Below are 13,026 nucleotides of genomic sequence, written 5' to 3' on the forward strand. Positions count from 1 at the left end.
TATCGACGCATTTCCAAAGCGCTTGCTTGCCGTGGCCAGACTAACAGCAAAAGACTGACGACACCGAACATAACATACACCAAGCATCAAACACACTGAGAGGTGGAGGGGCGCGACTGTTTAAGCCGACATGGGATCGGGGCGGGGTGTGGGGAAAATAGGGTATTTGGAGGCCACTCACATTCCAGAGAAGAGGTTGGACATTGTCGAGAGAGAGAGGCACGGCTGGCCGAGTAGTCGGAATAGAGGCAGTAAGGTAGCTCAGCTTCGGGTTTGGGCGGGAATTACCTGTCGTGGTGAGAAGCTTGTCATGCTAAGGCTGTGGATGTAGCGTCTTGTGATGTCTGTCACGTCTGTCGTCTGCCGTCTGCCGTCGGTTACATGTTCTAGGCTCAGACAATCGGATACAGTATTGTGGAGTGGGGGGGTTCCACAGCGATCCCCCGCTATTGTCTGTGCTATTGTGTGCCGCCTTCTTATCGTTATCGTACAGCAGGGGTCAGCATTAGCGCCACAACTTTTACCCACCGCCCGCCGACGGGTTGAAGCAACCTCGATGCTCCACGACGTCGCGACTCGTCTGCGCATTTGTCTTACGATCTCGCGCTCTCGTTAGTTTTCGACAACTCACCACACGAAAAAACCTATAGCGCACACCTTGAACCTCCAAAACAGGCACCCAACCGGAATTTCTTTTCGACAGAGTCATTGAAAAAAATGTCGGACTCAGAGGACCACATCGAAGCTGCTGACGATGGAGGTGACGATCTTTTTGGAGATGGCGACGAAGATGCCGGCGACGTGCTGTCCGAAATTGAGAATGCACTAAGCGATCGCGACCTCGACTCGGATAGCGATGATGACGCCACGCATGGCCGACACAATAGAGGCGACGATGATGATGAGCCTACTGAGTTCCGCGAGAAGCTTGTGTCAGGAGTGCCCATGTATCGTCACCGCATTCCAAAGTCGCGAGACGGCAGTGTGAGTTCATTCGGAGCGCTTTCTGAAGAAGAAACATGCAAGATCATATATTTACCAATTGCTTCCATCCATCAGCTGCACTCGCTCCGCGTGCCCGACTTTATCAAGCTGCTCCCGACCGAATACAAGCCCGACTCGTGGGAGCCGAGCAAGTGGGAGCTTGAGAACGCGAAATCTGAGAACCCCATCCCTGCAGTCATGGTCCGGCGCAACCCGAAGACGGGCCAGTTTCAAAGCAATGCGAACATCCACCATTGGAGCGATGGCTCGATCACGCTCTCCATTGGCGACGAGCACTTTGAGATACAGTCCAAGTCGTTGGCACCACCTCGCGACAAGCCCTACCAGGAAGTGGAGGACGCACATTATTATGCAGCTGCCGCACATCTTACAACCAACTCGCTACTCATTATCGGCCACTTCACCGAGCAGTATAACCTTGCGCCGAATAAGGAGCTACAGGATCATGCGCTAGAGCGACTTAAAGAGCAGATGGCCAGCCAGCAGAAAGTTCGCGGGTCAGACATGATTGTCATCACTAAGGAAGATCCCGAGCTGCAGAAGAAACAGGCCGAGCTTGCTGAGAAGGAGCGTCTCAAGCTCCAGCGTCGCCGCGAGACTGCGGCTGCGCGTGCTGATGGCGCCGGCGGACGGTACAAGGGTGGGGCGCTCTCGATCGGCGATTTGGAGGGAGGACGACGCGCAGGTGGGACGGTGGCCGGCCGGAAGCGAGGTGCGGCCGGTGGTGCCAAGAAGAAGCACCGCCGTCCTGAGTATGACTCGGACGACGATCTTCCAAGTGGTGCACGTAGGCCGGATAGCTATGATATGGAGGACGGCTTCCTCGTCGACAGCGACGATGAGAGCGAGGGTGTCGAAGACGACGAGGATGAAGAGGAGCTCCTCGACGATGAGGACGAGGACGATAAGCCTCGGACTAAACGGCAGAAGACGGCAGAGGCCGACGAGGACGCCGATGCCGACGCAGACTTGGAGGACGGCGATGCGCCGGCCCATGCGGAGAGCTCGACTCGCCGTAGACGGCACATCATTGTCGACGACGATGAGGAGTAGTCGCGCCGCCCGCCAGCGCGACTTGATTTGTATTTTAGATTCTCAATTTATTATTATTAGCGCAAGGTTAGTGGTCATCCGGAACAGGTGCATTTGGGGCGAAAATGGGAACAGCAAACGGATTTTGCTTCGGCTCGACTCGAGGCTTCGGCCTCTTAGATATCCCACCCCATCTTCCTTCTTTCAACTTGACAAAATTTTCGACAAGAGACTAGTGAATTTGGTGACTATTATCGCGAATGAAGAGATGCCTTGCAAGTCCATCTCACGCTTTGGTCGTTTACATCTGGCAGCGTTTAGGTCCTCTTGAAGCTATTTCCTAACGCTAGGCATTCGTCAGGGTATAATACAGGAATACATAGATAGAAATGGGCGAACCAGACACGTCATCCAAGATGAAATATCAACAGGGGCTCCCAATGGTATATCAATGATGTTTATTTATGGTGCTGTGCGGTCCACCACGACGACGGCCCCATAGGGTCTTCCAACTTCCTATAGAGATACAGATGGCGACTGAACGAAACCAGACGGCGCCACCATTAATAGTAGTTCGGTGTCCCGGTCCTGTAGTCAGCCTGCGTCCCGGGAAACGCTCCAACCGGCACGGCGTCTACAATAGTGTCCTCGTCAGAGCTCGGGTAGTTCCCAGCATCATCAGACCTGTCTGGTGGCGCACGCATCGCTTCCAACGCCGCGCCATCGAGCAACGGAGGCCGGAAAGGCTTGATGCTGTAGATTTCGCGGCCCGACGGCATCTGCGCGAGCAGCTGCCCAGTTGGGGGGATAGCTTGTGTGAATATCTGTCACGGAGAAGCAGAAATAAATGTTAGGGATGTTCTGTAAAACACAAAGGCAGTTCAATCGTAGGGGGCCAGAACGTGATACCGGAAATGAATATGTGCTTACCGTGTCGTTTTGCTTTGTCCACTTCGCTTCGAGCATCTCCAACACGCGCGTCTCCTCCAGCTTGCTCGCGTCGGCCCCCCAGTCGGCCCCCTTTTCTGCCTTGCGGTCTTCTCGCCTCTCCGTCCACTCCTTTTTGAACTTACTCAGACCTCCGCCGCCACTGCCGCCGCCGCCGCTCTTCTTGACATCTTTGCGCTCGACGCCCAGCTCCAGAAAGCCAGCCTGCAGCCAGGCAATGGCGGTCCCTGTCTGCCCGCCCATCTCAGCGTCGATGGCCAGGAACCGGCAGGCCTTGGCGCGGCTCGTCCGCCGCAAGTCCTCGAGGTAGCGCAGAAAGCCGTGGCTCATCCTGCCGCCGGCGCCGGCGCACAGCGAGTGGGCCTGGGCAGCGTGGTCGGCGGCGGCCAGACACAGGCGCGCAAAGAGGTGGGTGCGCACCTTTGGGATCTCGGGGGCCTTGTACATCCACTCGGTGTCGTTGCGGTTACGGTCCTGGGCCACGACGGCCGGGTACGGGTCGTCCTTGAGCACAGCCAGGAGCGTAGCCTCAGCCAGGGCTAGCGAGCACTGCGCGCGCGCCGCGGCCTGCGAGATGTCGGCGCATGGCGGCGCTGCCACCAGGCCCTCGGCGCGCGCCGCCAGGTAGTCGCAGATGGACGCGGCGTCCAGCAGGCTCTTGCTGGCCGACGCGAGGGCGGCCTGGCGCTGCTGCGTCCCGACGGGCGCCGTCGACGTCACGTACAGCGGCTGCAGCGCGGCGCGCGCCTGGAGCGTGCAGGCGCTCGCCAGCGCCGAGAGGGCGAAGAAGACCTCGTACTCGAGGGACTGGATCTTAACGCGCGCCGTCTCGCGCTTGCCGGGCACGACGGCGCTCTCCGACAGGGTGGGCCGCCATTCTATGGCCGGGGCCGTCTTAAGGATCACGTTGATTTCCTCGCCCTGGACGGCGCGGTGGCTGAGCCCCGCATCGATGGCGAAGAGATAGGGGAGGTAGCTGTTCAGGCTCGAGACCACCGACGACAGGTTGGACACCTGCGACAACGGCGGCAGCCGCTTGTGCTTCTTAAGCGTGTCCCTGACAACTCCGCGGTGGGTGCTAGCGTTCAGGGGCAGCGAGGGGTGGGTTTCGCAGCTGAAGCTCGAGGAGAAGAAGAAGGCAGAGGTGGTGGGAAGGACGAATGGATATGGCATAATCAAATGATTTCTTTTTTCCCCCTTCTTTCCGGGTTTCTTCCTAAAAGTGATTTTTGGTTTTACCTCCTGGATATTTCTGTTCTTAATGGTTCGACATGCGAGACGGACTGAGGTCTGAATGCTTGGCAACAAGGGCAATACCGAGTCGAAACTCCAACCCCATCCACATGGGTTTGCGTGCCTTGTATCTGGGCTTGCGGTTTTGAGGGCAGACGCGCCAATGCTGCTGGTAGCAGGCGGGCAGCGGCCCTTTTCAGCCAGGAGCAGTGACATCACTTGGCAGCTAGGCGGCTGCACCCGGCCCGAAACAGCCCAGTCCCCGCTGTCCTGCTGGCGCAAGTGAGCTGGACCCCTTGTCGCCAAATTTGGGGTTTGTGGTGAGAGCCCCAATGCGCCGGGCTTCGAGCTCCAAATCCCGCCATGCCAGATTGCCCTAGCTTCCATTGGTAAGGTAACTGCCTTCAACGACAACGTCCCGACAACGACGCGAACCCATCCACGCCTCTCAGTCTCGACTAAGTAGCTGCGCGCGCTCAATGCGTCCTGCTCCCGCATCTCTGCCGCGACTCAGGTGACAATGGCTGGGCCTTCACCGTCTCCCCACAAACCAAGGCGGAAGGCCAAGCGAGCTGTCAATGGCGAAAGCAGCCTCAGCACCAGGCGCCAACCTTCAGCCCAGACACCGTCGTTCCCCCTCGAAGCTTTCCTGTGGTCCGCGCGAGGCTCCGTGTCGCAATGGGAGCTGCTGCCCTTGATCCTGATGATCGCCGGCCTCTTCAGGTGGGCTGCAGGGCTATGGGGTTATTCCGGTATGCTTCTCCTCTCAACTTCCTTGCAAGCCCCCAACCTGTCCTAGCCACAGACCTACGCGTATACGTACAGCAGGGTGGCTGACAATATGCTACGCCAGGCTTTGAGAAACCGCCCCTGTTTGGCGACTACGAAGCCCAGAGGCACTGGATGGAGATCACAACAAATCTCCCCGTCTCGCAGTGGTACTTCCATGACCTGCAGTGGTGGGGCCTCGACTACCCGCCTCTGACGGCCTATCACAGCTGGCTCTGCGGCAAGATCGGGTCCCTCGTCGATCCATCCTGGTTTGCGCTCTATGCGTCTCGCGGCTTACACAGCCCGGCGTTGAAGATCTTCATGAGGGCCACTGTGGTCGTGTCTGAATATCTCATCTACGTTCCCGCCGTGGTCGTCTTCGTGCGGCGTTTCAGCAGGCTGAGCGGCGTGCCAACCTGGACAGCGTCTGTGGCGCTTGTTGCCATATTGATGCAGCCTGCCACTATCCTTATTGATCACGTCCATTTCCAGTACAACACTGTGATGCTGGGATTTGTTGTGGCCAGCATATCAAGCATGCTCGCTGGCCGCTATCTGTGGTCGGCTGTATTCTTCGTTGGAGCCCTTGGATTCAAGCAAATGGCCCTGTATTACGCTTTCTCCGTGTTCGCCTACCTCCTAGGAAGATGCGCATTCCCAGTCAACATTCCGCGGCTTGTCGCGGTCGGGGCAGTGACTACGGTGTCATTCGCCATCTTGCTGCTCCCACTTATCGTTGGTACCCTCAACGATGTGAGACGGGGAATTGACGCACGTCCCGATCTCAAGGGCCATCGGCCGCCTCTTCCGTTGTTCGCAGACCTGGCCGGCAACCTGGACACGGGGGCATTTTACTACCCCGTTGTTGAGCAGCTGGTTCAGATGCTTCATCGCGTGTTCCCTTTTGCCCGAGGCCTGTTCGAGGACAAAGTCGCAAACTTCTGGTGCGCTTTGAACGTCATGGTCAAACTCAGGAAATACCCCTCCGACCTACTGCAACGCGGCGCACTGTTTGCAACCTTTGCATCAATAGTGCCGCCGAACCTGATTTTATTCTTTCGACCAAGAAAGCTCCTACTCCCACTGGCTTTCACAACAACAGCATGGGGTTTCTTCTTATTCAGCTACCAGGTCCACGAGAAGAGCGTTCTTCTTCCTCTAATGCCCATGACCCTATTGCTCGCCGGGGGCCAGGGGCTAGGCAAGAACACGCGCGCTTGGGTCGGGTTTGCGAACATACTCGGCTGCTGGACCATGTTCCCACTGCTACAGCGGGTGGACCTGAAAGTGCCTTATATGGTGCTTACACTCCTCTGGGCTTACCTTCTTGGGTTACCTCCAACGTCGTTGAGTGCGTATTTCCAAGAGGGTTCAAGCCTCTGGGGTCAGTGGGCTACGGCGTTCATCCACGGGTCCTTCTATCTGGCCATGGCACTGTGGCACGTATTCGAAGCTGCTGTGACACCGCCGCCGGACAAGCCAGATTTGTGGGTGGTCATCAATGTTGGCCTGGGTGCTGGTGGATTCTTTCTCTGCTATCTGTGGTGCCTGGGGAGTCTCGTGCTGGAGAGCGGGATCCTACCCAAATCATGGGGTTCAAAGCGAGACAAGACCAAGATGCAATAGTGGCAACCAAGATACACACACGTAGGCTGTATCAAGTTCGGCAACTCCCCTTACGCGCGTGGAGTCGTCATGTAGTCGCACGGACTTGTTATTCTATTGTATTTCGTGCCACATGAACAGACCGCTTTGCGACTAGGAATGTTAAACCACGAGGCTTCGCCATTTGAGCGTGGTCACAGAATCTCGACTGGCAAGGCGATATGTAGCATTTTAGAGCGCAACATGACATATTTTCGTTTCCAACTGCATAAGATAAAGTGCTGAGCCACTTGAGCGCAAAAATGAACTGTACTTGAATGTGGTTGGAGAATGGAGTGTCTCTAGAGGATACAAAGGACATTGACCGCCGCGCAGGTATGAAATGAGGTGCCTTGGTCAAGTGCATGCGACTAGTGTCCACACCTAGGAGATAGGGCGCATAAATTCACACGGGCGATGGCAATTTAGCTTTGCTGATCTTTTTGACTAAACTACTTGAGTGTAGGAAACGTAAGGAGGCGGTGGGTTCAGTCGGGTCACCTCTCAAGATATCATGGGCTACACACAGGACACCAAAGAAGAGCCGCAGGCGACCAAAACACATGGTGACCTGCAACGGTCCTTCTTTCGAGGTCTAGGGACAAGTACTGTGCAGTAAGTATTGAGGTAGGGACTGGATCTCATATCCAGTACGCAGTCGGACGTCCCTCGTCCCCCTTCCGCCTCGAAGGAGAATATGCCGACAACACAGGTACCATAACTAAATACTTGTCAATCCAGCCGATGACTTTCGGCATTATGCTCTTCTCAAATGTTTTCCTCTTCCTCGGGCAACGGTGGAACTGATGGTCTTCAAGTCCCACGACTCCAGATTGTCCCGTGGGTGGCCAAAGTATGACACCCCATAACACAATGTTTCCAGTATATGGATGGGAACGCACAAAGCCAGTCTTTGGAGTAGGAATATACTACGCCGTCTCACTAGTCTATCGACCTCCGCCACTGCCGGCCCGTTCATCTCACGACAGATCTTAGTGTGCCTTCCCGCAGCCGGCTGTCCACCCACACTCGCCTACCAAGCTATCTTGCTCGCACGCCTTGTACCGACCCGGCCTTGGTTCTCCTCCCCTTGTTCATAGCACTTGTTGGTCAAAATTGTAGAAATTTCAGTAGTTAATATCTAGCTAGCCCGCCCCCATACCCCTTCCAATGTCTCAAGAACTAGATCTCTTCCTCTTTCTCCCGTTCCAGGTGCTGTCCTGGTTCCACACCCTAGCATCTATATATCGTTGCAACAAGAAGAGAAACAATAGACTAGAATCAAGGCACGTCGGCTGCCATCACAACATGCTTCTAGTTTGTCTGCTTGGCGTGGTTGTTGGTGTTATGTCGGCGGGGGCGCTGGCTCAGAGTTATGTAGACGGTGACGACAACCAGGCCACGGTCACGGCCACGTCCGCCCCAGCCGAACCAAGCAACTCACCATCGACATCGACTCAAGTGGGACCCAAGACGATCTTGATAGCGGCCGGGGCGGTATGTTGTGGACATTATATCCCAGCTTTTCCCGTGGAATGCCAGACTGACTGGGATATCCAGGAAAACAATGTGTTCACCCCCAATTCGACAACGGCATCCGTCGGGGATACAATCAGTATGTTGCTTCTCTATTGCCCAGAGTACACCATTATGACTAATGGTTTCACGCCCGACCGCCGAGCTCTGCTTTCTGTACTTACAGCTGGCGTCCGCTAGGATTCAATTTTTATTCCGGGGGTCGCAGTGTCGCTCCCGCAGAATACAAATACGCATGCATTCCGTACGAATACACTGGCGCCAACAAGATAGGGTTTTATTCCGGCACCATATCGCCATAAGTAATCTCTGATAATGTGAGTACATGTACAGCTTCATTCACACACCCACATATGCGTGGACAGTGGTCGAAAACGGAACCCGGGGTTGATAGCAGAACACAACACAAAATTGCTAACTTTGCCACCAACGCCACGCCAAGAACTCCTCTCAGCATTTCGCGCCGGGCGAGCCCTTCCCCTCGGAAAGAACATCCAAATCAGTCTCGACCTGAACTCCTACAACAACTTCAACCCCACCGGCCGTCGTCGGGTCTACTGTAACGCCACAAGTAACAAGCCAAAGCCAGGGCGCAGGCTCAGGGGGAGGGTCCTCGGGCCTCAGCCAGGGAGCCATCGCCGGGATCGCCGTAGCTACAGCAGCCATCGCGCTGCTGGGAGCTTGTCTAATACACCTGTTCGGCCGGAGAGGGGGCGTCTAACACAAGACCGCGGAGCACCAGTCGGTGGCCCCGTGCGCGAAGTCAACAACTACGGCAACGGCGGCCCTCCTCTAGAGAGCCCCGGCTTGGCGTCGCTGTCGACATTCTCTAGCTGCGCGTCCTTTGGGCCGGCGCCCCCCCAGTACGGTCCTTCGGTCCCGTCGCCACCGCCGCCGCTCATGAGCCTCGGCTCGCAGTACCGCTTTAGTGACTACTAGGGCAAGGCGTTTCCCGGAGGGCCAGGTTCCCCGGTGGGCGAGATGCCAGGTCACACGTGAGTGTTGTTTTCCACCCCTACCCTTCTACAGGATGCAAGCAGAAAGGGACGAGAAACTGGGTAACCCTCATTCGACGGAAATACGCTGACAGTGTACATGGTGATATTTATATCTGCTGTTGATAAACCTGCCGCTGAGCTTCCCGCTGTGGTCTCTAGCGTTTCGCCGTCACAATCGCCTCTCGCGGGTTTTGGGGATGGCGATCCGTGGGCCGTTGGCTAGGAAGCAGCAAGTTATTACAAACTAGGCAGGAGGAGTAAGTAGGTAGGTAGCGAGAGTTTTTGGGGAAATTATTTTCCTCCCTGTTTTTTTTTTCCAGACTTTATTTATTCCTGGCCGGCGGGCATGATGATAATGTGCAGTGTACTGTTTTAATTCCTCAATATCCATGACTGTTACTAGCATGAACAGCTGGCGTTGACCATCTTGCCTCGAGGGTTCATATGTCTTGCAAGAATCATCTCCTGAAACCCCTTGGATATCTGTTTGGCCATGGCGAGCTGGATGTTGGAGATCTCGCAGGTTTTCTCAAATGTCGAAAGTCGTCGAGTGCATCTGCTCGATATGTTTCCCTCCTATACATTACTGATAATTGTCCAGGTAGCCTAAGCCACGCCTTGACGGATCAGTGAAAGGTGGCTTGAGACCGAAGAGGGTTTTACCCCCCAGAGAAACCTTGAGGGAGAGAGGGCCTTGTGCTTTTATATTTGGGGGCTTGGTAGTAACTTCCGCCATCGTCAAAGAAAAATCTATTGGGATTCGAGTGACCTGAGTAGCAACTTGGCCCTCCACGATTTGAGTATCAACTTCAACCAATTGTAGAGAGATCAATAAGGCCAGTACAAAAACTGGCAGCTCGTCTAGTGAGACGTGAGATCGTAAGCTCGGTATTCTTTTGATAGGAGAAGTCAAAGTACAAAAATTCGAGAACAGGAGAAGGGGGGTGGGGGGTTATCAAATCCACAATACTCAGAGCGGGAAGGTGCAATTCACATTTGGTCTCCAAACTCAACGTTGAGAAGAATAGAGAACCGAGATTTGGCAATAAGGTAGGCAGGTGCGGGTGAAGAATATTCTGTGTCTTACTCCGTAACACAGCCTGGCTTGAAGCGGAAGCCACAGAGGAGCCTGGGTTTCTGACAGGGACGCAAGACTCTTTGAACCCCAACTTTAACGAGTGGAGTTCCCTAGCCCGTTCGTGAACTTGCAGTCTAGAAAGAAGCCCCGTGTTTCGAGCTTCCGGCATTGGCGGCCCCTCCGTGTTCTGGAATCTGCAGCAGCGGGGTTCCGTGCAGAATGATGCTACCGTGGTTCACATTCGCAATGGTACCAAGGCAAGTAAGTAGTGTGCCTGACGGATAGATCGCTACTTTGCAAGCTCCATGTCGAGAGGAAACTAGAAAATACACGAGATGGGATCAGAGCAGCTCTAGGCACAGGACTAGATGAGCTTTCGCGCCTTGTGGCAGTTATCAGCACGTTAGTTACCCTATGACTAGGTATACGGGAAGTCACCGGTTTCCATCTTGGTGTTCTTCTCGGCGGCCTATACGCCTAATTTATTCCCGTCCGATGCACCCCGGAGCTGGGGGTCCGATTTTCCTTGTTGGCCTTTTCGGGTCAAAAAAGAGTCGACGAAACCCTTTGTTTTCACACTGGGCCAAAAACTGCCATCGGGTGAACGAACCACTGGAGAGAGGAACAAAGCCCCGCACGTGTCATGGCCAAGGTACCCCGAGCTTGAGGGTACCCTGGACTCGACAGGCTAAACGCTGTGGCCAATGTAGCGGGCCTGCGAGTGTGACTTGCCCAGCTGCGAAGGAAGTTACCCCCAGGGCAACCTCTGGTGTGGCACTCACAGTCCTCGTGGATTGACGTTGGTGTTAAGGACACAGTTGCGTATCATGTATTTCATCTGAGCTCAGCAATTCATTATTCCGAGTCTCAGCAAGCTCTCTTCCCATTCCAACTTTCTCGTCAACGACTTTCACACACTCGACCCGCCTGGCATTCCAAGCCACCTCTTTTCTTTTTGAGTTTGCAGTGGGTTTCGTTTCGGGAATCTGAGAGTTTTCGGCCCTCCCCCTGTCATTTCATTTTCTAGCTAGGTTGGTTCCGAATCCAGTCCCGAACAGCTCTGCTTGGCTGCCTTGCCCGCCGCTCCGCCGCCCTGTTTCCAGTTGTCGTGCGACTTGAGACTCGAGAGCAACTCCACCCCTCGAAACCAGCTCGAACGTCGCGCGGCGCATTTCCCTCGTCCCACAACCCAACACGCCAGCAGGACTGTCGTCTTTTGCACCCACCTACGCACCGTCCCGAAGCTGCACAGCAAGCATAGCTAAGGTACAAGGTAGCTAGCTAGCCAGCCAGCCAGCCAGCCAGCCAGCCAGCCAGCCAGCCGAACTGCAGCAATGGCGCAAATGCGAGGACCAGGCAGCTACGGCATTGGGGCCCCCAACATGTTCGCGGCGACGAATGACGACACCGCCGAGTCGAGTCCGCTCGACGCCATAAGAAAACAGACCAGCAAGATTGAGGACGTGTTGGACACATTCAGCGAGCCCATAAAGCCGTATGTTGCGACTTGCCTTGGCTTGTCCTTCGCCGTGTGCCGAGTGGGATTGGAATTGGGATTGGATGTGGATTTGGCTGACCCTCACAACAGCTATCTTCCCGCCATCGGCCGCTTCCTGATCGTCGTCACCTTCATCGAGGATGCTCTCAGAATAATAACACAATGGAACGATCAGCTGCTCTACCTGCACGACTACCGTCACAGTACGTAGGGCTCTTCCCCAAGACACCCTGCTCGCCTCCCTCAGTGCTCCGGGGCTCCGTGTTTTGCGGCCTACCTTTACACATTGGGACTCCGCTAATGCCGTGTTCCTCCCTAGTTCCCTATGGAATTACGCACCTGTTCTTGATTGTTAACGTCATCGCAATGGTGTCATGTTCGACTCTTGTCATCATCCGGAAATATTCCGAGTACGCCGTCGGCGGCCTGATTGGCGTCGTGGTGACCCAGGCCCTTGGCTACGGACTTATCTTTGACCTTAACTTCTTCCTGCGCAACCTGTCCGTCATGGGCGGCTTGCTGATGGTGCTCTCGGACTCGTGGGTGCGCAAGACCAAGGCCTTCGCCGGCCTGCCGCAGCTCGAGGAGAAGGACCGCAAGATGTACTTCCAACTGGCCGGCCGCGTGCTGCTCATCTTCCTCTTCATCGGCTTCGTCTTCAGCGGCCAGTGGTCCGTGTGGCGCATCGCTACCTCGCTCATCGGTCTCGTCGCCTGCGTCATGGTTGTCGTCGGTTTCAAGGCTAAGTTTAGCGCCACTCTTCTGGTCGTCATCCTGAGCATCTTCAACATCTTGGTTAACAACTTCTGGACTGTGAGTTATGCCATGTTCTCCCGCGCCATATCGTCGCTCTTTTTTGCTGATACATGGACCAAAAATCGTAGCTCCATGACCACCACCCCCATAAGGATTTTGCCAAGTACGATTTCTTCCAGATTCTTTCTATTGTCGGCGGTCTTCTGCTCCTGGTCAACAGCGGGCCCGGCCAGTTCAGCATTGACGAGAAGAAGAAGGTCTACTAAGCGGCTATTTTGTTTGCGGATGGGAGGCGTATAGTGAGAAAGAGGGTGGAGTGGTGGGCCCGTCACCGTCGCAAAGTTTAAACGACCAATGAGCACAGGACGTATGTCGACGCTAGAAGAGGACGGGATATGAATCTGTCGCCACTGAAACGATTACATGGATGGCCTGCGCCTCTCTCCGAACGCCGAAAATGGCAAATTGGCATTTGGTTAGAGCTGGCCATTACAAAAAGAACTGTCCTCGTTGAGTTACCGTATATG

The 13,026-nt window shown here is 55.1% G+C and overlaps 5 protein-coding genes across 5 annotated transcripts; 4 read left to right on the forward strand and 1 right to left on the reverse strand.

Annotated features, from left to right (window-relative positions):
* Positions 1 to 717: 717 nt before the first annotated feature.
* B0T26DRAFT_746038 (Leo1-like protein-domain-containing protein) lies at positions 718 to 2,058 on the forward strand (the record flags this gene model as incomplete). Its single annotated transcript, XM_060444649.1, has 2 exons — positions 718 to 984; positions 1,060 to 2,058. The coding sequence occupies 2 exons, from the start codon at positions 718 to 720 to the stop codon at positions 2,056 to 2,058; spliced, it is 1,266 nt and encodes a 421-aa protein (XP_060302960.1).
* Positions 2,059 to 2,600: 542 nt separating this feature from the next.
* Positions 2,601 to 4,158, reverse strand: B0T26DRAFT_736850 (uncharacterized protein; the record flags this gene model as incomplete). The annotated part of the gene is made up of 2 exons (XM_060443373.1): positions 2,601 to 2,861; positions 2,968 to 4,158. 2 exons carry the CDS (start codon positions 4,156 to 4,158, stop codon positions 2,601 to 2,603), a joined length of 1,452 nt encoding a protein of 483 aa, XP_060302961.1.
* A 580-nt stretch (positions 4,159 to 4,738) lies between these two features.
* On the forward strand, positions 4,739 to 6,615 carry B0T26DRAFT_736851 (ALG6, ALG8 glycosyltransferase family-domain-containing protein; the record flags this gene model as incomplete). The annotated part of the gene is made up of 2 exons (XM_060443374.1): positions 4,739 to 4,970; positions 5,072 to 6,615. 2 exons carry the CDS (start codon positions 4,739 to 4,741, stop codon positions 6,613 to 6,615), a joined length of 1,776 nt encoding a protein of 591 aa, XP_060302962.1.
* Positions 6,616 to 7,941: 1,326 nt separating this feature from the next.
* B0T26DRAFT_670420 (uncharacterized protein) lies at positions 7,942 to 9,108 on the forward strand (the record flags this gene model as incomplete). The annotated part of the gene is made up of 3 exons (XM_060439176.1): positions 7,942 to 8,130; positions 8,194 to 8,248; positions 8,612 to 9,108. 3 exons carry the CDS (start codon positions 7,942 to 7,944, stop codon positions 9,106 to 9,108), a joined length of 741 nt encoding a protein of 246 aa, XP_060302963.1.
* A 2,471-nt stretch (positions 9,109 to 11,579) lies between these two features.
* Positions 11,580 to 12,765, forward strand: B0T26DRAFT_736865 (SURF4 family-domain-containing protein; the record flags this gene model as incomplete). Its single annotated transcript, XM_060443377.1, has 4 exons — positions 11,580 to 11,740; positions 11,834 to 11,946; positions 12,063 to 12,556; positions 12,628 to 12,765. The coding sequence occupies 4 exons, from the start codon at positions 11,580 to 11,582 to the stop codon at positions 12,763 to 12,765; spliced, it is 906 nt and encodes a 301-aa protein (XP_060302964.1).
* Between the last annotated feature and the right edge of the window lie 261 nt (positions 12,766 to 13,026).

Source organism: Lasiosphaeria miniovina, assembly GCF_030549165.1.
Source record: "Lasiosphaeria miniovina strain SMH2392-1A chromosome Unknown B0T26scaffold_1, whole genome shotgun sequence".
NCBI lineage: Eukaryota > Fungi > Ascomycota > Sordariomycetes > Sordariales > Lasiosphaeriaceae > Lasiosphaeria > Lasiosphaeria miniovina.